Source organism: Centruroides vittatus, unplaced genomic scaffold (genome assembly GCF_030686945.1).
Source record: "Centruroides vittatus isolate TY-2023 unplaced genomic scaffold, ASM3068694v2 contig_2288, whole genome shotgun sequence".
In the NCBI taxonomy this organism is placed as follows: domain Eukaryota; kingdom Metazoa; phylum Arthropoda; class Arachnida; order Scorpiones; family Buthidae; genus Centruroides; species Centruroides vittatus.
This window is the reverse complement of record NW_027121427.1, coordinates 12,655-40,454: the sequence shown is the minus strand read 5'-3', so window position 1 is coordinate 40,454 and position 27,800 is coordinate 12,655. Positions and strand designations below refer to the sequence as shown.

At 29.2% G+C, this 27,800-nt stretch overlaps 1 protein-coding gene across 1 annotated transcript; it reads left to right on the top strand.

Moving 5' to 3' along the window:
* Positions 1–2,278: 2,278 nt before the first annotated feature.
* On the top strand, positions 2,279–26,903 carry LOC136971042 (transmembrane 9 superfamily member 3-like). The gene is made up of 9 exons (XM_067265532.1): positions 2,279–2,437; positions 4,823–4,989; positions 10,143–10,237; positions 13,219–13,349; positions 17,449–17,657; positions 18,369–18,515; positions 22,815–22,898; positions 22,990–23,066; positions 23,141–26,903. The coding sequence occupies exons 1-9, from the start codon at positions 2,294–2,296 to the stop codon at positions 23,206–23,208; spliced, it is 1,122 nt and encodes a 373-aa protein (XP_067121633.1). The 5' UTR covers positions 2,279–2,293; the 3' UTR covers positions 23,209–26,903.
* The last annotated feature ends 897 nt before the right edge of the window (positions 26,904–27,800 follow it).

Here is a 27,800-nt window from a genome sequence, read left to right as displayed (position 1 = left end):
AAAAATGCAAAACCTACACACTAAAGGATCTTGTGGACATCATTAAAAGTGCAGGGAACCAAAAACCCTTTTACCTGCATCGTATTTGAGAAATTTCATGACTTTAAATCGATTGCCCACGCATTTTTGAATACAAAAGACCTGGGAATCTCAACAGCATCCCAAATTAGACTCTCATCAAATAACTTTGCTAAAGTTATGATTGCTAAAGATGGAGGTAAAGCAGCAAGATGGTGCACTGGGCTTAATGTGCTGAAAGATGGAGTTAGCATTGATGATTTCAAAAATCTTCCACTTCCTCTTGCTCGCTCCCATTTTGGGATTCCTCAAAAGAAGAAACCTGACATTGGTAAAATGATACCATTTTTAAATCCAATAGCACAAACCTATTTCAAGGAGATGCTAGCAGAACCGGATAACTAAATGCCAGTTTATTAATAGTTAACCTGTCACTTTATTATTTGATATTTCAAAATGATATTTGGACTTCCATTAATCTTTCAAATTTGAAGTTTTTAAATACGTTTTAACTTTTATTACACTAAATTAATACCTTATTGATAAAGATTACAGCCCAGTTCAAGTCATTAATAGATTATTGTCAGTTTTTACTGTTAAAATTGATATCGAATTTGTAAATTGTGTTTAATAATTTAAATGTAAGTTTTTGGTATTCAAAACTGTTTTTCAGCTGTAGAAACATTAATTTTATGACTGCAATCGTTTTTGGCATTTACAACTTTATGCACTTGCACAATTTTGGCATTTACAACGTTATGGCTCTAACCCTGTTTTTAAACTTTTTTTGTTTCCTTACTATTATTCGTAGGTGTTTGAAATTAAACCCAATGTTTTATTCCAAACTATAAATTGTTAAAATAATTTTTTTAGCATTTGATTAAAGTTTGTTCATTAGAAAAAGTGTTTTTTCTCTCTCCTGAAAAATTTGTTTTTTGGCATTTACAACCTTATGGCATTGCACGCTTCATATATATAGGGAGAGTGTGAACTAATAGTAGGAATTTAAAAACTAACAAAGAATTGCCAGTGTTGACTGGGAACTCAGGAAAGGGGTTGAATTGTCCTCATTACAGCAAGGATGGGCAACCCATGGCCTGCATTAATAATTTTTGCAGCCCGCGTTGCATAAAATATGAATAAATATATCAATTTCCCAGCTTAAGGAAGCATGCAGCAAAAATTCAAACTTTATTTTCTACAAATTATGTATGTGAATAGTTTTTCCTGCAATGAATTTAGTAAAAATTAAAACAAGAAACTGGCTAACAAACTCAAATTGAAACTAATTTAAAACTAGTAGTGACTAATATTTAACCAAATATTTTCAATATATTATGTTTAAATCAGTTTCAGAAGCTAAATTAAGTATACCTATGCTAATTTATAGTTATACATGAATAAATAATTGTGAATTACTGGCATTTTTTCTTTTTTCTTGTATGCGACCTGTGTCAGTTCAAAAGTTTTGAATATGCAGCCCTTTCCTGCATGTTTCCTGCAGGGTGACAGGGAGTAACTATTCAAAATTTGATGCAGATCAGTGAATGGGTTTTGCAGTTTATGGGGATGAAGTCAAGGGAAAGAGTGACAGCTTGAGTTTTAAAGTAGTACTGTAAACATCAATTTAGGAAGACACTAACAGGAGAAATTGAAAACTCTATAACCTTATCATACTAAGAAAGCTATGGTTAAGATATCAGTTTTTTTTAAATGTGCAATCTTTATATTTTGATGCTGAATGTAATTTTGATTTAATTCAGTTTTAATTAGAGACAATATACATATTGTTAATGGAGGAAAAAATGTTCAGCCTTACAGTAAACATTGTATACTGTGTGCTACAAAATATTTTGTAGCTCATTGTGTGTGTATTAGTCACTGTCTTATATATTTCAGATGTATTTGATTGCTGTCATGTCTTTAGATATATTTCTGCAATTTCTTTAACAATGTTAGTATTTAGTTTCATTTTTAATTGCATTTCAGTTTTATTACTGATGGGCATAACATTCACAATAGGTAAGTTTATGCACACTGTACAGTACTTTTATGAATCATGTCTTTGCTACTGCACACTACAGCAGCCTGGTCAAGTCTATGTGAATGTCTACATGGTGTAGATTATATAAATTTAACAAGATATGAAGCATATCTCAGGCATTCCATTCACTTTAAAATAATGGAATATTTTCTATTCTTTTCAAGTGAATTTTTTAATAAATTTATAATTACATTGATTATAATTTTCTAAAGTTAAAATTGATATATATAAATGTTTTTACAGATACATTGGTTCTCTATTTTCAACTCTTTCATGATGGTCATCTTCTTGGTTGGTTTGGTAAGCATGATTCTCATGAGAACATTGAGAAAGGATTATGCACGTTACAGTAAAGATGAAGAAATGGATGATATGGTAAATATATTTATTTTCTATAATAAAGAATCATCGCACTTCTTCTGAGACCAACTTTTGTTTGTAAAAACTACAGAAACCATTTTTTTTATAAGAAGCCTGGACATTACGTAATGACTTTAGTTTACGAAACCTAATATGTATGCGATTTCTTTCTGTTTTTGAATTTCGCAATTTGAAATTTCATTCTAAACGGCTGGTCTTTGTTCTGATTAATCGTTACAAACAATTTGTAGCTTGAAGAAGGACCCAGGAGGGATTCGAAAATGTTTGCTCAGACAAATTTTTGTACTTTACGCCGGTTACAGGTTTTTGTGAGATTTATTGCATTATTATCTATAGTTTATTTCAAATTGTCAGACTTAATTTTAATCTTCTGTCCAAAAAAAAAATTGAGACCAGTATATTACCACTTGTTGATTTATTTGACTTTTGCATTACTCAGACACTGGAAGTTTTTGGTAAATTGCATGCATGTTATTTTTCAGATTTCATTTATTACTACTTGAAGTGTAAGAAACTTCTAGAGATTATATTTTATTGCTTTGTTTCTCACTTTGCCAGGATGTAGTTAATTATATTAGTTTTTTATCATTTTGTCCTCTGGTACATGCTAATGACTCAGTTTCACATCATTATGGGATAGAACTGAGTGAGATGTCTAGATATTGTTTATTTGCATAATACTCAGTAGGCGATGTCACTAGTCACTTTAATGGTGGTTGTGCTTAACATTCTTGTGTTTCATTATCTTTTGAATGGCTGATTTGTTTATATATATATATATATATATATATATATATATTTTGTTAAAAATAAGTTTTTGTTTATCATCACTGTAGAAACTTTTCTGTGACATTCACATTTAAATGAAAAGCTCTTCAATTCAAATATGTTTGTGGTATTTCTTTTTCATGTGAAAATAGAGTGAGTTAGTTGTGTTGTAGTCAAAGTCAGAGGTTCTAATAATTTTAATCTAAAATATAGAAATAGACATCTCTCTCATACAGTTTGGTGTAAAATACAAAATAATAAATGTTAAATAAAATAGACATCTCATCCTTAACCACTTTACCACTCCAGTCAGCAGTGTTGTTATATATATACAGTAGAGCATCGGTTATCTGACCCCCGATTAACCGACTTATCGGTTAACCGACCGCATTCTAGTCGACAAATTCAAATGTCCGCTAGTGATGTGGCACTACAATATTTGGTTATGTCTTGCTACTTTAATATTATTTTTATTAAATTTTTGCATGTTTTAGCTGGCAGCACTGGCTCGACCATGAAAGAGAGGCTAGTATTTAAACCAGGCCTAATACACTATACTAATAATGTATGTTTTCATACTTTTCGGTTATCCGACCAACCCCAGTCCCCAATTAAGTCGGGTTATTGATGCTCTACTGTGTATATATATATATGTAAAGTACATAGTGTATAGTTTAAAATGTAAATAAGAATAGAATAAAATAAAATTGAGAATTAAAGAAGTATGTTGAAAATGGAGAAATGTACTACTGCATTTAATCATTCACCCAAATACTAAACCTTTTTTCCATTACTTGAAACAAATGGCTTATCGAACAAATTATTTTTGTTGCTAAAAAAATTTTAAACCACAGTTGCTGGAGCTTTTATCTGCAGTTTTTAGAATTGTTTTTATTGTAGTGTTGCTAAATTGAAAGGAATGCCTACGTCAACTTGATGCTCACCAACTTCTAATTAACATATTACTCTCAATATCAGAGAAATGCTTTTTCTTTGCATTTTTAAACAGTTGTCACTTACACACTTTCTTCCTGACCTAATGGATAGAATTACACTAAAAATATTATAAAATATTCACAAAACTTAGCAGGATGCAACGACTTCAGAGGAGTTGCTGTGATTGACTAAATATGACACAAGTTATCCTAGAATACAATAATGAAAACAGCAAAGTGGGGCTGTTTAAGTGGGAGTATGAGTGTAATTACTGTGCTAGCACATCTTAGTTTATTTTGTAATAGTATGCATTTGTTAATTTTTTATTCAAATTTAGAATAAATATTAGAAATTTTTCAATATTTTTCAAAATTTCTTTTTAATGCTTGATTATAACATTTAAAAATATAAATATTAAAATGATTGTTTTTCTAATTCTAGAATTTCACTGCAACAAAATGACTTTAAATTTTCATTTTGCTGTCAAATTAAATAAAAGTTAAATATAATAACAGAACTTGCATTTTATGTAATATAAATTTTATCTATATTATTCTAGTGAAAAACTGAATCGTAATTTATTAATGCAAGCTTTTGAAGTATTATTCTTACAGAGATTTGTACAAATGGAATATAAAAGGGTTTATTATTATTTATAATTTTTTTTTTTAACAGGAACGAGATTTGGGGGATGAATACGGATGGAAGCAAGTTCATGGAGATGTTTTTCGACCACCTGCTCATCCTGTTTTGTTTTCTGCATTAATTGGATCAGGTCATCAAATTGCAGTGGTTACATTGTGTGTTGTTATATTTGCAATATTAGGTGAACTGTATACAGAGTAAGTGTATTATCATATTGAAAATAACAAATAATTAATTATAATTGATAAAAATGATTAAAATATAAAATATGTATTGTATTTATATTAGGGATGTACCGATATCAGCTTTTCCAATTAACAAATGGCCCATAAAAAATTCTTGTTGTTTATGTAGAATGTAAGCTTTAAATTGGATGTTAAAACAGACAAAGATATTAAAAAACAGCAGTAATTAAAGTTGTTTTTTACATTTTTGTGTGTGTTTTAATGCCTAATTTAAACTTTTCATGTTCTACATTGAATATTTGTAGCCTTCACTGAGTTTTGTAAGTTATTGTTATTCCAGGGTTTTTACTTCTTTCCCTCTTTCAAATGAAAATAGTTTTTTTTTCCTAGCAGTTATGTTTGTTAATAATTAGCTTAGCTGCTAGTGGAGATTAATAGTTGGTTGTGTTTAAATGTGAAATTTAATAGATGAATTGTTGAAATGGATAATAGTTGAAATTTTTAAAATTATTTAATAAAAAGCCTGATTCAAGATTTGCTGATGTCAGCTATGCTCAACAAAAGTTTCATGAGATTTTTTTACTCTTAAAACTTTTAATACTATGAGTATGAAAAGACATCTAAGAAATCATGCAGAAGCATATAAAGAAGCAATACAGTATGATCATCATACTGAGTAACAAGAACCAACAGCAATGTGCTCATTAGAACATCAAACACAGTCTTTGATGAAAGAATTTCTCAATATGAAAATAGCCAATCTCACTGATCATCTGTATTCTAAAGAAATATCCAAATGCATTACTGAAATGATTGCAACAGATGTTCAACCTTATTCAATAGTTGAAAATGATAGCTTTAAGTGCTTAATTAGAACACTAAAACCAAGTTATAACATTCCAGGTTGGGAGTATTGGAAAACCTGAATTACTTCAAGAAACAAAAAAGAATCATTGTTGAGAAATTATTGATTATCTCAGCTTCACAAGCAACAGCTCTATAGACATCAGCTGCTAACCAAAGCTATATTATGGTAGTTTTACTGAATGATGATTATTGGAATTGTTATTAATGTGTCTTGGGAATCAGTCATTTTGAAGGAAAGCATACTGCTGCTAGAATAAGCAAAAAAATGGAATAAAACATTATATGAGTGGAAAATTGATGCATCATGACAAACTTCATTATAACAGACAATATGAAGAACATGTTAAGCATCCTTAAACTCTGTCCTGTGGAACATTTACTATATTTGTCACATACTTTACAACTGGTTTTAAAAGATTGAATTGTTTCCTCAGCAAAGTGTTCTGGACATTCTGGCAGTATGTTGTCATATTGTTGGCCATTTCCATCATTCGGCATTGGCTGTGTGTCATCTCAGAAAGAGTCAAAAAGAACTAAGTGCTAGAACATAACCTAAATAAAGATGTTTCCACAATACGGAATAGTATATACTATATGCTGGATTGCATTCTAGAACAGAAAGCTATTTGCATTTATGCTATTGAACATAATTTGCAAGACAATCTCACATGTAATCAGTGGACATATGTTGAAAAGCTTGAAAAACTTAGGCAGCCATTTGAAGAAGTCACTCAAAAACTAAGTATGGAAACTGCTGGAATTTCATAGGTGATTCATGTGTTTTTTTGCTGGACAAGTACTTGAAGTAATAAAATATGGATGTGTATGATATTACTACAACATACACAGTGCTGCAGAAAGCACTTGCTGATCATTTCTAACATTTAGAGAAAAATGAACTAGCTGTTTGTGCAACTTCATTAGAACCACATTTCAAAAATCAATATTTTATTACATCTAAAACTTCAAACTTTTGCAGTAAAGTTCTGAAAAAAATGGTGTTAAAAATTGGCATTAATAATAATTGCCTGTCCAATCCAGTTAGTTCCTAGAACTTCTTCCAGTTTATGGAAATGCGTAGACTTGATGGACTCAGAATCTACTGAAACTAATACCCAAACTATTGATGAGTAAATTTAGGTATGTCAAAAAAAAAAAAACTACTGTTAACACACTGAAGATCTGAGAAAGGTTAGTTAAAAAGACAACTTCAATTCCCAGTTTTAAGTCAAACAACAATAAAGTATTTGTTTACTCCTTTAAGTGTAGTAATTTTTCCAGCTGCCTTTTCAATGCAGCTGGAAAAATTACTAGTATATTACATAACAGACTGAAGTCACAAAAGGTTGAACTTTTATTTATCTTTACTGTTTTGTCAGTGCTGTAAAAAAAAGGAAAAAATCAGAGAATGAAATACTTTTTAGGTCTTCATACTGCTGTTTGTAATTTATAAGTTTGCAATGTTTTTACATATATCATGTTAAAAAGTTTTAATACTGTTATGAAGTACTATTACAAAACACATTATTTGTATTCAAAATTTTTCTCTTGCTTAACAGTTAAACAATTTGCTTTGCAGTTAATGTAATGTATATTATTTAAGTTTGACTTTCCCAGCTGTTATGCACAAGAAAGTATTGTAATCATGTCAAATTGATTCTCTGGGTTTTTGCAAATCTCAATGAAACTCAAAAACCCAAACAAACCAAAAGAACAAAAAAGAACTTCTGTGTGTGTGTTGATGGCATTTGTTTTGTTTAAAAAAAGGGAAAAAACTGGTGCTTATGTTTGTATCCATTTCATTTAACATCTCAGGATGGTGTAAAGATTAAGAAATGAAATTTGGCATGGTAACTTATATATGTATATATATAAGTAATTATGCTATTAAATTTTGGAGTACAGAAAGGGATATGAAGTATAGGAGACAAAGGCATGTGAAGAAAGAGGAGTCATGTCATACCTTGAGTGGGGTCAGACTTAATGAATTTTACTCATCATTGACATTATGATATTTAAAAAAAAATCATTTTATAATAATTAATAATATAAAAGTTATTTTATATTATTAATTATTATAAAAATATAAAATTATTATAAAATGTCACAAATATAAAAAAAACTGTTTTCGTTTCCCTTTTTCTATCATTTCAACACACCAGTGACAGTCCAAAACAATTTTCACATACAGAGAGCACCTTTTATTGACGATCTGCCTCTGCAGTAAAATGAAAATTGGAAACAGTATTTTCCAGTAATTTTGCCAATATCACAATATAATATGTTTAAGTAAAATTTATTTAAAAGTTAGTTTTTTTTTTTTTAAATCTCAGGACAGATGGAACCACACACAATTTTATCAACTTTCAGCTAGTGTCAGTGTTTTTTAAACTTAAACATTTTTTATGGAGATATTTATCATAATTCATCAAAGTTATTTCACTTGCTTTTGTTGTTTAAATTTTATCATAGTATAATTGAAAATTATTGGATTTCCTAATGATCCCCTTAACCTCCTGTTTGAGTGCTAGAAAAGTTGAGCAAGAGCCCTTGAAAGCTTTTTTTTTTTTTATTAGATTTTGGTTTTGTAATGCTGTTTTTTTTAACAAAATTGGAGTAATGTGAATTTTAACTTTTCTAATTTTGGTGTTTGTTGTTATATTTTTTTCTGCAGTTAGTTTTTTTGATGTAACGATAACCTGAATTAGAAGTTGTTTTGCTTTAGTTTCATAATCTAAGTTGTACTTTCAAAAGTTAATTGTTTTGCAAACAGGCTGCTATTATTGGCAATATTTTATTGATATTTTACATGGCAGATACTGGTAATTGTAGAAGTGGTTAATATATCAGCTCAACTGATTATCAGTACATCCTTAATTTACATTATAAACAGGAAGAAATCTGAAGGCATAAAATTCATGTTTCTAAATTAGTCTCAAAAATGATTAAGGTATAATTGTTTTTAATATACATATTTAAAAACATTATATATTGAATAAAACTATGAAAGCAAGGTGATTAGTCTGTTAAGTTTTATGTATTTTTTAAAACAAGTATTATATGAAATATTTCAGTGTTAAGTTTATATATAGAATAAGGGCTAGTCGGGGGTACGATGTTTGGCTCGACTCGTGTACCACTTAATCGGCTGTCCGGTCGGGTAAACTGGCCTTCTGAGTCAAAGGATGGCTTTCTATGAGTGTAAAAGTGTGGAGACTAGACGATCGTATAACCACTGTCTCCTTCGTCAAAATTCCCAACACCAGTTAAACTATTTTACCGCGGTTTAACTCGCGTATATTAAAGATGATTTTTAGGAGGACTGTTACTAGGAATAGAGACCAAATCTGACCAGTCATTAAATAACAATAACAAAGTTTAATAAAGCAAATTGAATAAAAATACAATATACTGAGAGATCAAAATACAGTATACTAATCTAATCTGTGTGTGTGAGAGAGAGATTTATATAAACTCTCTATCATATTATACTATCTTCACTTGAGATTTATTCTTGTCTTCGGTTGTCGCTACGTTCTTTATATTGGGAGAAGATCGGGAGGAGAGCGTTAATCTTGAAGAGTAACTTCTATTTGCGCATTATAAAGTATTGCCGACTTCTTATGTGGCTGTCCCTTCTGGAGATCTATCTATTATGGTGACTTTGGACCCATCGAAGACTGTGCTTAGTTATTATTGCAATTTCTGTCGTCTCAGAACTGCACTTATGTGGACAGTTTGGGTTCCAAGAACTGCGCTTATGTGGCCAGTTCAGGTCTCGTTGAACCTCCAGTGAACTGCACGAATTAGGTGGGAAATCTACTCCTTTTTATAAGGATGGCTGGGTAACTGACTCAGCATCATAGGACAGTGAGTAATTTTTAGTCAGTAACAAAAGGAAGTTTGCTTTCTTTCTTTCTTGGAAACGAAAAATGTACATCCTTTTTGTTAAAATTTTATCAAAGAAATAAAAATATTCTGTTATAATATTTTTCATAAAAATTAATCTCCAAATATTCAGAATTTTCATAGAATATACAATTATATACTGTACAAGAGCAATCTGAATAAACATTAAATGGGTATGGTTTTTTAAAGGATTTTTTTTTAATCATACCAAAGTATAAATAGTACATATATATAAAATAAAATCACAATTACAACTAACTTTATTTGCTATATAATCAATTTTTAATTTTAAATTTTTTATAAGTTTAGATTTAATAAATAAATTATCTTGTGCTGTGTATTTATTAATGTATATCTACAATTCAATTAATTTTGTTTTAAATTTTTAGGCGTGGTTCATTACTTAGCACATCCATATTTGTGTATGCTGCTACATCACCAATTAATGGATATTTTGGTGGGAGTTTATATGCACGAATGGGAGGTAATTCTTTTTTATATAAAATTTATCTTTAAAACATTTGATTTTCAGAAACTTATTTTTGAATGATGATAACATTAAGAAATTTTGTTTAATTTTTATATATTAAATACTATAATATTTAATTTAAAAAAATAGTTTCCACATCAGGTGTTGGCAGACTACATGCCAAAGTATGGCATGCAGCAGATGTTCTGGGCACACAATTAATTTTCTGACAGTTCACAAACAAATTTCATTTCATATTACTTATTACAATGGTGTTGGAGTGTATCAGCATGTATATATATATATATATACACACATACACATACATACATACACACACACACACTGGTGCCTACTACTAAGCCAGAATAAAGTAAAAGCATAAATTCCCACATAGTAGGGAAGTTTGAAATTCTATTTGGGTAGAAATTTATTTAACGCATTACTCAGAGATGAAGCTTGAAGTCTTATAAAATCTGTGTTTGACATGTAATGTGAGATTGTAGAAAATAATAGAATAATAATTTATAAGGGTATTTTTCATGATTGGGCTGCAATTTGAAAAAAATTATAGATCTATAAATTCCCACTGTTTGTTCATCTTTCTTTAATCTCAAAAACAGAGTTAGATAGATGAAAGACGATACCAGATATGGAAATCTTAGAGGCAAGAGGCCCCAATATGTGAACTTCCGATGCAAACCAGAAGTCATGTTATTTCAATTTCAAAATTAGTTCAAAAATTTTCTTTTGAAAAAGTGTTAGGTGACTGGCACATCTCTATTATTAAGGGAAGAGTATGATGTACAGGGGCAAGCCACTACTAATTTGAGGTGGAGAGAATATATTTTAAATGAAATAAATTAAAAATTGCAGCCCAGGATTGTGATGATGTCACAATAATTAATTATTTATTAATTCACTAATTTTGAATAATACTTACCACAACAATTTACTTGTCTGTGAATTGAAACCTTGAGATCATTGACTGAACCAGGTGAAATGATTTAATTAATGTAAAGTAGGTGTGCTGAATCTGAAAATCAAATTCATTTATTACACATAAGGAATTTTTGCAAAATCACAATAACCATATTATACAGTTACATATAGAATATGTGAATTTATTAGAAATATAATTATTTTGAACATTCAGGAAATTCTTTAAATAGTGAATTTGAGGGAATCAATATTTTGAGTGTTTTATATAAGTTTTGTGTATGTATAACCAATAAATAATGGTGGTGCATTCAAGTTATAACACCTCTTAATTTTTTCCCAGGACTGGAAACAGATAGAAACAAGCGGTTTGTTTTAAAATATGTATGCACTTGTGAATGTGTGACAGAGATGGCAGCACTGTATGGGGCACACAACTCTAGTGGCAGCGGCAAGAGTGAGGACTGTTTTTGATACTTAAAATGGCGACATTTTTATCACAAGAACACCATGTATTCATTTGTTTTCTCCATTTGAGTGGTGTGACACCGATTTGAAATTTATCGCCAGTTGAGTGAGATATGTGGTGACGGTGTCATAGATGTGTCTAATGTGCATTCATGGGTGTGACAGTTTAAAGAAGGCAGAGCATTGTGTGACACTTGGAGGACACTTTTTGCATTTTCAGATCTTTATGCAGGATTGTGTGATCCCACAGAAATGCATACTTTGGAGGCGATGTGTTCTACACTCATTTGGCGATCCTCCAAAACAACTTTCTCCACTTACTCAATCATGTCAGACTGGTTGGTGCGAGGCCGAGATTGTCTTGGTTTGTTGTTGCACAATGTTCTGCCTTCTTTGAATTGTCAAATGCACATTAGACACATCCATGACACCATCACCACATATCTCACTCAACTGGCGATGAATTTCAATTGGTGTCACACCACTCAAATGGAGTAAATGAATGATTACACGCTGTTCTTCTGATGAAAACATCACTATTTTAAGTATCAAAAACAGTCCTTGCTCTTGCCGCTGCCACTAGAGTTCTGTGTGCCGTACAGTGCTGTCATCTCTGTCACGCATTCCCAATGAATGCATGCGTATTTTAAAACAAACTGCATGTTTCTATCTGTTTCCAGTCCCGAGAAAAAAAATTGGAGGTGTTGAATGCACCACATAAATCATGACATTGCAAGTATAAAATGTATTTAGAAATAAACTTACCTAATAGAGCATGGAGAAAAAGTAAAAATATAAGATGCTTGTTTCATTTCTTACCACTTGCGTTGTAAACCATTCAAAACAATTTCATCACATTCAAGCACTTTCTTCTATTAATTGGGTAGATCATGGATTCCTGCTAATAAAAATTCACTATTTTAACTCAAAAAAAACTATGCAAATGCATTTTTCATATCATCATCATCATCTGTCAGATTGACCTTGATACATATGGTCTTGCATTGTCATGAAAGTGCAGTGGACAAACCACAGCAGATTGATCACAACCAAGTGTCTTGCTCATTTCTCATGTGACTTGACTTCTGCCAGCTGTTATAACTCATCATCTAATAAGGCAGAAGGCCTTCATGTGCCTGGATTATCTTGAAGGATTAATTCATATTTTCCAGCTTTAAATTTACTGAATCAATTGTAGAATGTAGGCTTGAAGACAATTTGCCAAACAGTTGTGCCATGCAGCAATAAGATTCAGTTGCTTTTATACTAAATTGATAATCATAAAATTCACACATGTATACTTTATCATGAGGAACATTGTCAAACTTGATGTATTTAAAGAAAGTATAGAAGTAAAATTTAATCTAATTTTGTTTTTATTTTTTTACTAATTGAACTTGAAATGGTACTTCAATTATAAATTTGTAATAAATCTTGATTTAACACACGTGACTGGATTGAGGTTGTTAAATCATAGATTTCTAAATATTATATTTATAAATTTATTTAACTTGATTATTATATATTTTTTTAAATTAAACTTCTTAGAAATAACTTATGGATGGTGATTCAATAATTTTTAATTAAAGGGAAAAGATGGATTAAACAGATGCTTATGAGTGCATTTTTGCTTCCTGCCATGGTGTGTGGTACTGCCTTTCTTATCAACTTTATTGCCATCTATTATCATGCTTCAAGAGCTATTCCATTTGGAACAATGGTATGGAACAAATTTTTACTTATTATTACTTCACATTATAAAAAAAGATGAACACTAAAATACATTTTAAATAAACATCTTATTTTTGGATTTGTTTCGTAATACTAAAGATCGTAAATTGGCTAGAATCAGTATCTAATCTGTTGTTTTTATTGAATGAAATTCATATTACTATTCCAAAATTTTCTAAAGAATTCTGACACTCCTCTGTATTGAAGTCAAAGCAGTATTTTTAAAAATTCATAACTATTTTTTAATTTATGAATGATACTGTGTCTGTTTAAGTCTCTTCATTGTGCAGATAAGAATAATTAAATTGACATAGCTATAAATTCCGAATTATTTTAAACTGTATTGAACTTAATCCTGAAAAGTTTGGATAAAATAAAAGGCAATCATTTTTATATTAAATTAAGTCTGAAAAGAAACAAAAGAATTATAGTAGAATCCACATTATCTGAGTTGAACCTACAAGTGAATACATTAATTTTCTTATACTATAATTCATAAAAGAAAGTTTAAGGCCTGGACTCCACATTATCTGAAAATATAACTGAAACAGAAAAGTGAAAATGATGCAACATCTGGTTCTTTTGCATTTGACTTGACAAAATCTCACCTGAAAGCAAAGTTGAAAACTTCATTTCTGGTTTTCTATTCAGTTGGGCCGTCACCAATAAGAAAGCATTTTTTAACTGACATTAGGTCATCAGTAAAACATTACTAGTACTTTTATTTAAGAAATAGTTTGAGATGATATGTCACATTAATTGAATTATCATATAATTATTAAATCAGCTATTATAACTGTGGACTAATCACTAAGGTTCGGATTTTTGGGTGCACTTTTAGAATGGATTGGGTGCTGGTTTGGGTGCTTTCCCCCCATTTTAGGTGCTAGTTTGGGTGCCTTTAAATGCTGTATTATTAAGACAAAAACCAACAAGAAGTATTATATTTACAAACTACATAATTGTTTATTGCAATTTAGACATAAAGATGAGCATTGTAATTTACAACAGTAACCATTTCAATGTTCTTAAAAGTAAAGTTTTCTTGTTTGGAGGATAAAATGTCTTTATATAAGGAAAAAGATTTTTCTATGTCAACCGAGACTGAGGGGGCATGTTTCATTTTTACTCAGAATTCTAGATCAGTACAATCCAAAATATTTTTCAAATTGGGATTTTTTGATAAACTAGTTTTGATAAACAGAGTTTGTCCAGGGCAAAATTGTCCAGTACATCAAGCTTATGACTTACAACATTCTACTGATCCCACAGTTCATTTCCACGTCTTTCCAGCTCGTTGATTTTATCCACCAATAACTTGTATGAATGCACAGATTAGAGCTCTGTAGTCACTACTGGATTAGTGACCAGTTTCTTGACACTATCTATGGCTGCAGAATCTTCAGGAGGAAGATCGTTGATAAACGCATTAATTTTCTTGAAGTTCTCTCAGTAGAATACCACACAGTTTATCCAGAACCCCAACAGGTGACCACTAGACTGGATGGTAATGGCAGTCCAGTTACATCTTGGTACAAACACTCCCGACTAGGGCACTTGAGAAAAACCATTTTCATTTTCGAAATAAAGTCATTGGCCTCGCTATATTCTACATGAATACATTCACATACTCTGTGTAGGACATGGACAAGACAAGTCACATGCTTTAGGTAGATACACTTTGAATTTGAGAATGCTGACATGTAAGATTCTTGATCTGTAACGACAAGCCAAACCTTTTCCTACTGGACACCATTTGGCCACAACTTGACACAAACATCATTGAAAGCTTGGGACACTGTAGTTGTTAGTTTTTCAAGTTAGATCATTTTGAACAACATTGGTGTATATAGCATTGGGTCCATGGTGCAACAAGAATGTTCAGCACATACCGTTTTGTGGAATCTGTTGTTTTGTCAAGTATAAACACTATAGAATTGTCTCCGACAACGTCCAGGATTTTAGATATTGTTTGATCATTTGTTCACATAGTTTTTTTCTAAGATTGCTCTCATTTGGGACAAGCTTTCCCATATATGTGTATTTCTGGAGAAATTACTTAAAGGCTGGATTGTTTACTTTATATAAGGGTATATTTGCCTGCAGAAGAGTGGTTCTTAAATCAGCATAAAATGTATTATAAGCCTTCTGAGATTCTTTTCCTCTTTGAAATGAGGCCCCTATAAATGTCTGCTTGAAATTCCTCCTTTTTTGTTTGCCTTCTCTATGCTTTTCTGAACTCGCGTGTCTCCTGATTTTCATTTCTTGGTGTTTCACATCAACCAAAATCACATAATCTCAAATAGAATAGCGAAGAACTTTTTCATCTGTGCATACACCTATCTTTAAACTTATTTGCTAAAATGTTCAGTTTAGATGCAGACAATTTTGCCATTTTCTAATGTCGCCGACACTGAACAAAGGAAATTGGAGCTGTTGTGTTCACAAAGATAAGATGACCTCAATACAGAATTTTCTAGATTGTTCTTATTCTTAGAAAAGAAAACACGTATTGCAGATTTTCAGTGAGTCTGTTTACATTCTTAAAGAAACCCTAAGGCTTAGTTGTTTAGTCCAGAAAATTCCGCTTTACCCCCTTTTCTCTCAACAAATGAAAAGAGTAAACTAATTATCGTATTTTTTTCTCAGCATACATGGTCCAGTTTAATGAATTTGTTTTTTTCCCCTCAAATGAATGAATAAAAACTACCAAAAAAAGAGATAATTGTCAAAAAAAGTCTTTAAAAATGTAAAAAAGGGAAGCTGTGTGCAAAATATATAGTTTGGGTGCTAGCCACCATTTTGGGTGCATTTGGGTGCTAAACATTTTGGCAATGAGTGGGCCTACTGCACTAAAACCAATGTAGTTTACACTCTGCCCCTTTCAAAAACCAAGTGGGTATGGCACCCAAAAATCCAGACCTTACTAATTACACACCACAAAAATCTTTAGTAACTTCTTCAAATCCTGGTATTCATTTCAGACTACAATGGCCCTCATCAGCTGGTCTGGTTTTTCTCAAAGAACTTGACAATGGATATACTGACATTAATTCTGCTGTTCTTAAACTGTTTTTACTGACAATTAACATTGATAAATATAATAAAAGACTTATAAAATTTCTTTATAAAGCAATTATACTTTTCTTCACTTTTTCAACCACTTTTCTCAATGTTCATCAAACTTCACTTTCATTTAATAAATTATCACTTTTGCATTTTACCAGCTGATAATTCTCTGCTTGACCTTGGTTTTGACATGGATTGTGACATACTGTGCTGTACTTAGTTTTTTATATTTAAATATTTATACTATGGCCTTTCAATTCCTCTTCCATTGCTGTCATTAATTTTTTTACCCTAATATTTAATTTAATGATTATATGAATATGTCCAGTACTAGGACAGCATAAGAATAAATCATAATTATTATTTTGTTTAAAATATCTTCTGTAAAGCTTGCTTACTGAAAATAAAACTCATCAGCTGGTCTTGAAGTTGCAATTCTCTCAGCAGCCTTATATTAAGTCACTTTCATATAAAATCAATGTTTCCTTTTGTTTAGTTTTTTAACAATTAACAGACTATTTTTAAATGATACAAACATCAAAGCCAGCAAGGCTATCTCTATTTCAGAAAAGTTAGCTTCAAATATATGCTGCAGTATGTTGCAGTTTTCAGGTAGTGTGGAGCTTAAATGGAAACAAACTTAAAACTGAATTTCTTTACTTTTCAGTTTCTGTTATCAGTTTGTTTTCATGTAATGTGAAGTCCAAGCCTAAAACAATATGTACTACAAAATTTCTTTTACCTTTTATCAATTAACTACAGTAAGATACATTTTTATTCTGAAAAGTATTATATGTATGTTAGTTGTATAATAAATTTGTAAAATTGATCTTTTATATTTTTAATTTGAAATGTCACTGGCCATTCATATTATCACAAATAATCAATGTTCTACTGTAATTTAAATATTATATTGAATTATTATTTACTGATTTTAAGTTTAAAATGATTTTGTAATGAATATAGTTAAAGCAGTTTGATATATAGAAATAGTAAATAATTCTGAAGTTTATTTCTAGGTGGCTGTAACTTGCATTTGCCTGTTTGTCATTCTTCCCCTGACTTTGGTTGGAACAGTATTGGGGAGAAATCTTGCTGGGCAGCCTAACTATCCTTGTAGAATTAATGCTGTGCCTCGCCCCATTCCCGAAAAGAAATGGTTTATGGAACCAGCAGTAATTATAGTTCTTGGTGGAATTTTACCATTTGGATCAATTTTTATTGAAATGTAGGTTTTAGATATTTAAAATAATTCTGAAATTAATTTTAATTAAAATTTGCCATAATTGTCAAAAACAACTGAAGTAAATATATTTGACTTATTTTTTTAGTTGTATAAATAATGCACCTGCAAAAATTAACATTACGTATATTTTCATAATCATAGATTACTATTAGACAAATTATTTTTGAGCTAATATACTTTTTAATATTCAAATAGTTAGCAAGTCAATAAATATTAAGTTGAAAGGTGATAAGACAAAAATGATTAGTTATTCCATAGATAATTTAATATTTGATTTTTTTTTCCTTTTTTTTTTAAAGTGTATAGTGTAGAAATAACTTTAAACATTACAAATGGGTGTTGTTTATAATTCTTCATCAGTTTTATCAGATATGCACCACTGAACTTGCTGTAATATTATACATTTTTAAAAACTTTACAATTTTCTGTGTGTATTTCTTAGTGAAACTAGAAACAAAAATATTTGTATTTATTTTATCTAAGGTCTGATAGTATATTGGTGAACTTTATCTTTGTAAATGTAAAGTCTGTTAAGTAAAAAAAATAACTACAAAAGTTTTAAATAAGTAAATAAAAGGAGTAATTAAATTTTTAAAAAATTGTTATTAATTAGAAATCGGTAGTATTATAATTTGAATTTAATAATATTTTTTATTTCATATTTAAATTAACTTTTTAAAAATAATTTTCTAGGTATTTCATCTTTACCTCATTTTGGGCTTACAAAATATATTATGTATATGGATTTATGTTGTTAGTGTTTATAATTTTGGCTGTAGTTACTGTTTGTGTAACAATTGTCTGCACTTACTTTCTCCTCAATGCTGAAGATTATAGATGGTAAGTATAAAAATTAATCAAACTCAGTATGCTTATTCTTACATAATTAAGACAAAATTAAAATTTTTTTTAAGATTAAAAAATTAATTCAAGAATTCATTAACTTAGTTTTTTTGTCAGTGGTTCTCAACCAGTTTTTTGGAAAAAAAAATATAATTCTGTGCATTATCAACTATATTATATAGTTAATAATGCACTGAATTATATCCAGATATCATAGAGAAGCAGCCCCTGCATAGCAGATAAAGCTATATGCTATATTATTTGTGATTGTTCTATAAGTAACTCTTATACTGCACCTGCAATTCTTTTTGTATGTTACTGATTATATGGTACAATCATCTTCAAATATGCAAAGTAATTGCAGTTAGTGGGAAAAAACAATGAATTGCATTATTTGGGCTATAACCATACTTTTGAAATAAAAAGATGAACAGGCAATTGAAGTTTAAGTCTGGAGAACCTACCAGCACATCATCTACCCATAAGTTAGTATCATTAATTATACATGAACAAGGTTTTGATATTTTTCACTTTCAAATTAAATCTTATGGACTGACTAATTGCAATTAACCTGTTGTCCAGTCCTGCATATTTAATAATAATGCTGCATCCTCACATGGGTGTAAAAGTGTTCTATGATTCAAAGGTTGAGAACAACTGGTTTATATGAATGTACATATGTTGCATTCATTTTTTCTTTCAGAGTATATTATGTAAGAAATAAATACCTTGAATTTTTTTTCTTTGAAAACTTACTGTGATATTTGTGATAACCACCCACTATTATGCTTCTGACACCGCTGGTGAACTATTTTCTGGTGAACACAGAAAAATTTATTCTAATTTCTTGTGCACATGTAGAACGCACACAAGCAGCTATGTATGGGAATGAATGTGAGAGGGTGGAGGAAGAAAAGTTAGAGACACAGGGAGATCTGGAAATGATGCACTCCACTATGGTTTTTAGCAAACTTAATGACAATTTATTTTTTTAAAAAAAAACTGTTTCTATGAGAGCAAATTGTTAAAGAGGAGAGTCTATTTAGAACCGCATGAGAAAGAGTTTACAAAGTCGGACACGTGTTGGTAAATACCTTGATTGGTAGGTTGGTTGATGTCATTATGCCATGGATCATATTGAGGAAAGGTGGAGAAGTTTCCGCTGGGTTGAAAGTAAGATTCTTAGGTGGGGTCAGTTCTTAGTTGAATGTCCAGTAGATACAGCTGCTGCTATGGTCCTGCGAATAGTAGCAGTTGCAGGGATTGGCAGTGGAGCTTGGCTGGAATACACTGCACAAGGAGATGGATCTGCAAACTCTTTCTATCATCATTGGCCTTTGACCTTTTTATGTGGGGGTTCTCCTCTTGGGTTCCAATGCCCATTTTAGCTAAAGTTGTCTGTTGTTCCAATCTGCAATTTTGTCATTAGGTTCCTGATGAGTAGTCATTCAGAAGCTATGTCACTCATGTAGGAAGTACAATCCATGGAAAAAATTTCCTGAATGATATCTATGACATCTTTGCTGTTATAGTTGGCAAAATAAATTTAATACATATTTGAAATATATATTTTTTGATCAAATAATTTGCATTAGCCTAGGTTCTCAAACCATTCTTAGAGAAAAAATTCACAAATATTTACTTGTATAATAATAAATTTCTAAAATTGGTTTTCATCACGTTAGCATTTCAATATTATAATAAAATTTATTTTAATATATAAATATTTTATGTTGGAAATTTAGCAAAAAGCTTTGAAAGAGGTATTGAACTTTAACTGAATAATAGTTTTATCAAAATTATTAAATCTATGTAATTTAAATAAGACATTTTACAAAAATGAAATAAGTTATTGAATGGGTTTTAGTCTTTCCTTGGATTATACTCAATTAAAACTTATCTATTTTCCTATGAAACTAAAATAGTTATTTTATGACTAATAACAAAGGAATGTAAGTTTTTAATAAACAAGGTTTACTGTGTAAACTATAAAATTTAATATCTAATGTTTGATACCATATTTCCTTGATTCAGCTCTCATTTCTAAGTGGTGCCCAATATTATGTCCTAGTGTGTAATATAAATGAGTTGTGTTTTCATTTAGTTCATTATTACAATGGGATTGTTTGGTTGAAAGAATGTACTGTCCACATGCAAATTTTAGTGTCTTTTCCAGATATTCATTAATAGTTGATTAGAATATTTGTATTTTTTATCTTTATGCTTTATTTTCTTCAAGATTTTTTAGAAAATAACGTAGATGTAAATATATGAAATGCATTTTTATATTTTATGTTGTTTGCTGATGTTTTGAATGTTGCACAGATGCAACTTCCAATATTTCATATTTTAGATTCTATAATTCTTAGAGCTTCAGACATTTGCTGATATATGTTTAAGTGCTGCTGTTTAAAAATTGTTTGTAATAGAAATTTTAATATGAAAACCAATAAAATAATTGCCTTTGACCTTGACAATCTTAAAATTTAGAATTTGTTTTATAAAAATCGAAGCATTTATTGCACAAATACAGTAGTCATTATACTTCAACACCAGTGAGTTTGACATATCCTGTAATCTGACATTTGACAGGGCATGTGACAGATAGAGACTGATGTACTTGTATACTGTCAGTTGCTAGTTGTTTATTACATGTATAGTCAGCAAAACAGTCACAATTGTGATCAATATGATAAACTAACCTGTAAACCAAGTGTAGTTTTTTACAGTACATACATACATACATATGTACAAACATTAAAAAAAAACAGTAATCCAACGATATGTTGCAATCTGACATTCACTGGTCCAATATATGTTGGATTACAGAGACACTACTGTATTTGAAATATTCATGTTCACTCAAAACTGATGAAACAATTTGTTAGGTTGAAGTAAAACTGACTGTAATGGGTTAACCAAGTTTTGGCTTACACTGTTTTTATCATCATGATAAGTTATCTCTGCAAGAGTCAATCTTTAAGCAGTTTGAGATTGTTCTACTATTTCAATCACACAAAATACTGAAATTTCATGTAACTGGGTTACTAATTAGAAATATAAATAAAACTTTGAAATTGCCATAAAGTAGCCAATTGTTTTCTTCATATTTGATCTTAGATTTTGCTTTTCTCTCTCACACTTAATGAGTAATAAGAATGGAAATATTTTGCCATTTTGAAAATCAATGCTTTTTAGAATTTTCCTGCATTCATCTAGGACAGGGATGGCAAACCTTTTTGAGTCCGTGTGCCATATTGTAAGCAAACTTAGCTTTAAAGATGTTAATGCGTGCCAAGGTCTTAGACTTCGAATAATGATATTTAAAGAAATTAAACAAATACGCTTTAATTCAAACAAACGTAAAAAATCTGATTGAAAAAAGGATGATCAAGTGATAAACAGAAAGGATGATTGAAAAAGACTGAAATCATATGATACATTACGTGCCAAATGATTTCTCTTACGTGCCACAGTTTGCCACTTCTGATCTAGGAAATAAATATTAATATTTTTTTATTATGTAAGTAAATCAAATCAGAAAATATTTGGAGTCAGTGTTTTAAATTACCATTATTGTGTAGTTTGAGTTAGGATTTAATACATTATATATACATCTATAATTATGCAAGGATATAAGATAAAAAGGTAGAAAGATTAAACATTGCAAGATGTGTTTGACAATAAAACATTGTAATACAGAATACATTTGTTCTATAGTTAAAAAGTTTTCTATTGAGGAGTCAGAATGGTACACAAGTGTTTTTATATGTTGCTTTTAGATATTTTGATCTAGATAAATTATATTTGTTAATATTTTTACTGATTGTAGTTATTGGAATTAAATTTTTATTACTAATTCAGATTATAAATTTTAAGTAGAAGTATATAGTTAAGAATAGAAACAATATTAATAGTCCATGTAATTAGAGTTTAGAAATTTGGCATCTAAGTCAACTATTTGGCTCTCTCATGTCTGTTTTTCTGTATGTAAGCATATAACAAAAAAGTAACATATGTGCACAGTTCATTTTTTACTGTGATATGCTTGTTTATACTTATTTTTAGCCATCAAATATTAAAAACAATGCATGTTTAAAAATAAAAGGAAAAGTAAAGCCTAAGCATATATACTAAGTTACTTGCATAAATGATTTCTTTAAAATTGTGCTTAATGTTTAGATATTTAGTGAAAGCAAATTAAAACTTTTGCTAATTTTTATTGGTTTTTTTTTAACTGAAACATGAAGTGTTTTTAGTAAACTAATAAATTTTAATGGTTATAAAAAATTTTAGGCAATGGACAAGCTTCTTATCAGGAGGATCAACTGCTGCCTATGTTTATGTTTATTCCTTTTATTATTTCTTTTTCAAAACAAAGTAAGTATCAATAATTTTAGACTATAAAAACAAATTTTATAAAAAAAAAACACTTTTAAATTAACATATCTTGTTTTATATCTTTTTATAGAATGTATGGATTGTTTCAGACAACATTTTATTTTGGCTATATGGCTCTCTTCAGTATAGCATTAGGAATCTTGTGTGGTAAGATATGATTATTTTTCTGTGATATTTTTGTATGTATAATATACAAAACTCTTGGTTTTTATTTCTTTCAGGAAGTTTTGGATTTGTCGGAACAAACACATTTGTTAGAAAAATCTATTCGACTGTAAAAATAGACTGAGCAGAAATAGTTTAAAGAAATTATTGAATTAAATGTTATTTACTGGACAGTATCAAAGAGCCATCTTTTTTGCCAATATTTGTTGAGGCAAGACAAGTATGAACTGATTCAAATAGCTTTTTTTTCTTCTTCATCTTTTAGGTTCTCTTCTTGAATTTTGCTTGCTGACTGGGAATTGGTTTTATTTTTAAAATTCAATATTAATAACTGTCTGCCTCATACAGACTGGGCCACTGGCTCCTTGGATTCAGGTGGCACAATATGGATTATACTGTGGATGTGATATATATAATTGATCCAAAGATTATGTTGGATCTGTGTAGCTGATTACACTATTATTAAGTGCACAGTTACTGTAAATAAATAAATAAAATAATAAGTTCATCTAATTTCAATTATAAAGTGTAATAAGGGAAATATATAAAACTACATACGATTTTAATAATTCCATAGAAAGTTATCAACCATAATCCCATTTACAATTTTCCAGAAAATGTATCTTTCATTTATTCGGAACTTTTCTAAGTCATTTCATTGTGATTTGGTTTTTTACTGCATTTCATGTTCTGTGCCTCCCCAAAGTGAAATGTATTAGTTGCACTATTTTCATTTGGCTGTGCCACAATAAAAAATGTGTTAATATGTTATGCATTAATTATATTTGTATACACTAAAAATATATGTTAATTGTAAATTTCATACACACACTTTCCATTTGATGTTTGCAACTTGGAGCATGTTGCAAAAATGGCAGAGACAAATTCATACGTACCAAAGCTTTCTACTGGTGCCACAAAAACTTAAAAGTGTAATACTTTTTTCTATCTGTGACGGCACACTCTATAAAGTTATGAAAGTTTGAATCATACATTCCTAAAATTGTACATTTAAGTATTTTAAAGGTGTTAATGAATTTTTGTATTATTTTAAGAAATTGTGGGATTACATAAATAGAATAGAAATGTAAATAGTAAAGAGAGAGAAAAAAAAACACAATCCATGTGCTACATTGTCTCTTTTCATAATGTGCATTATTTAAAATCAGAATCTTAGTAAAATTTAAAATGTTGAAAGATAGTACTTATGTAATTTGTTGATTTTTATTTATGGTTAATTGGTGGGAGGGAACACACAATAAAAAGATATTAAGATTTCAAAATAAATTTTTAACAGTTTTCATTTTGCATCACCAAAATCTAATCTCAATTTATATCAAGCGAATTAATAGAATTCTTAGTTACGTGACTGATGCATAAATATTTCAAATACCGATACTTTCTAGCCATCGAAGAATGTTAATTATCTAAATATAAAATCATTAAAATATTATCCAAAGAAATTATTATGGAGAATTAAGATATTTGTGAATATAAAATTTTATAAACTTACTTTATTTAAATTTATATTTTTAATTTATTGACGCGACGAAAAATATTTCAAGGAATATTTGTTGCAAATGTAAATAATCGAAACATTTTAAAATATTGCTTGCACATAAGTTTATTAAAAATATCCTGTTCAAATTTGGCTTATATTATGCAGTTACCTTAACCCAAAATTAATAGAGAATTTATTAAAATTTACATATTTTTAAAATTTAAAGCAAAAAATAAAAATATCCTCCTCTATAATTTATTTCCAAAAGAGAAGCTAAATTGAAACAAAAGTTAATGTAGTTTAACAAGTTATGTGATGATCAAATATTACAGTTAAAAAAAAAAAAATAGAAATTATCAGATTGAATTATTAGAAATTTGAAGATTCAATAAATAATAATAAATTGCAAAATTTAAAAGCACTTTAGATTTATTTTTATCTCATTCCTTTGTTTTTTCATTTTGAATATAATGGTGCTACTTGCTATCGATATAATCATTTTTTAAAGTTTTTACAGCAAAGTACATACTCTTGGTGAAAATACGTCTTTGTTTTGTGGATTAGATACTTTAATTAAGCGACATAGTATCCGGAATTTTATATAAATATTTTTACAGAGGAAGTTTACAGTTTTTACAGTAAGCTTGTTAGCTCATTAACAAATAATTAGATTAGTTCGCTTAGTTTCGATTTTGTTTAAAACATATCTTAACAAAAATAAAATAGATTTGCAATAAAAACTTTTATTAAAATTTTAAAATTTCTGCAGGATTCATTGTCTTCAGATGTGTGCGTACATATTTAATGCGGCGATATTAATTTCAGCTATTATGCGTGATGCTTTTGGGGGAGAAATTTGTTCTTTAAAAATAAATAAAATATACAAACAACAAATAAATAATTTTAAAGTGAACTTTCTTATATTTATATAGAGAAATTTATTAAAATTAAAAAAATCTATGCAAAGCAAAATTCAAATAATACATTCACACATATTCCCAAATACAAAGTAAAAATTGCCAGTATTTCACAATACTTAGTAATAGAAATAATCATCAAAAAAGTATACTTTATCAATATTTTAAAGAATTTCATTATTCAAACTAATGATTTTCATATGAAATAACAAATATCTTATTACTATTTACATTAGTAATTGAGTTAGCGTAGATAGAAATATGAATAAACTAAGATCAAGTGGCCAGATGAGATTTGAACCTGGATTTCTCTGATCGGTAGAATTTGTTGTTACGTGGCCGTGGCCGTATACTAATCATTCGATATAACTCCATTATTACTAAAGGGACCAGGTTCGGATTGTCTAATCTTTCAGAAAATTGAAAATGGTTTACTTTTTTAGATCATTACTTTTTTTTACTGATAAGTAATATTTGTTCCTTTTTATTTATTTATAGATATCTAATAAATTCGAAATTATTTTAAACCAGTTCTATAGATAATAGAGTAATTCAAATAGACTTAATGGTCAGACAAGCAGCAAAAGAAGTTTCTTACAGAACTTCGGTAAGATTCGTAAGGTTTTTTTTTCTTTATATTATTACACTACATCATTTATTCATTTTTAAACTTTAAAATATTAATTGACTTTGGATTTTACACCAGTTGTGTTGGGATTCTAATAATGAGTTCTCGAATTAATAATCTGTTTTTATCACACACCGAAAAATACTTTTTTTTCTGAATTTTCTATTCGAAAATCAAATTATTAAAAGTAATTTTTAAAGATTGCTTTTATATCAATAATTTAAAGTATTTTATAATTATCAAATTAAGTCCACCTTTTATGGCTCGATTCAACATCTAACAGCTTAATGGCTTTGGACGGCTGACTAATTCGAAACCCACCATTAGAGAAAAGAAGCCGATGTGGTTTTTCGCCTATAAATTATTTTGAAATATTAGTGTCTTTTTATATTCTATGTAAGAATACGTAAAACTTGAATATGTTTAAATGATGACATCAATAAAGACAAATATAGTTAATGATGAATTTTAAAAATTTGAATCTTTTTTTTTTTTTTTTTTTTTGCACAAGTGTGCTTGTCTTGTATTTTATAAGAGGAGTTTTTTCCACCGAGTAAATATTTCCAGCCAAAATTGTATGAAAACAAATCAAATTTTAGAATAGATTAATATGTAATGTGTATAGGTTAGCTGTTTTATCTCATTAGTTCATTTTTAGTTGATAAAATGTATAAAGTGTGAATATGTCAAACCATTCAGGAAAAATTCGTCATTGGTATATTTCTGGATGATGTAATTGCAAATGATGGAAATAAATATTGTTTTAATAAGTTTTTTCGTATATCAATGAACTCTCACTTAATAGAAGGAAAGCGAAATCATTTCATTCTTTCATTTATATTTTTGTCACATTAAACTTTTACATTAGTATGTAAATAAGAATTTCACATTACACATAGATGAAACTATTATCATGAAGTATAATGAAAACTGAATTTGCATAAGATACTGCAGACAGTCTCAAAAGGAAAGTGAGAAAGGTTTATAATTGTTTTAAATTAATATTTTAATTCATTGATTGTTACGGACAACTTTAGTGTCGATAGCCGGGGATGGTGAACATTTTTGAGTCCGTTTGCCACGTAAGCCTATTTTGCTTTGAAGATGTTTATGCTTGTCAAACTTTTAGACTTTGAATAATGATATTTAAACAAATTAAACAAGTATGCTTTAATTAGAATAAAATGTAAGAAAGCCGATCGAACAAATGATTATCAGGCGATAAACCAAAAGGCAGATGATAAATTGAAATTGTATGATACCCTATGTGCCACCTGCAAGTCTTGGCTATCCAGTTTGATCACATGTAATCCGAATTAAGGTTTGGTAAGACCTCATTCCACTCCACTCATTGTAACTGTCTTTAAGATTACTGTTAGACAGTTTTCCTAATCATTTTTGTATTAAAATGGAAGAAAATATTTTCAGAGAATACATAAACTTTAGACTTTCATTGTTTTTGAATTATATTCTCTGAAAATATTAAAAATTACTCTTGATCGTGGATGAGATCCTGAGTTACTGATACGAATAAAGATACATAAATGCCTCAAAATAATAGATAAGTGATACTTAATTGAAAGTCTGTTTAATAAATTCGTCGAATAATATATTTTGTTTCAATATAGCTTTTTATTTAACATAATGCGCAGTGTAACACTAACTTTTTC

What these genes read in the sequence shown, in the direction of transcription:
- LOC136971042 (XM_067265532.1), top strand. Translation starts at nt 2,294, where the DNA reads ATGTTTTTACAGATACATTGGTTCTCTATTTTCAACTCTTTCATGATG. An exon ending in GGATCAATTTTTATTGAAAT is followed by an intron (nt 17,658 to 18,368) that starts GTAGGTTTTAGA and finishes ATAATTTTCTAG; the next exon opens with GTATTTCATCTTTACCTCAT. An exon ending in AATGCTGAAGATTATAGATG is followed by an intron (nt 18,516 to 22,814) that starts GTAAGTATAAAA and finishes AAAAAATTTTAG; the next exon opens with GCAATGGACAAGCTTCTTAT.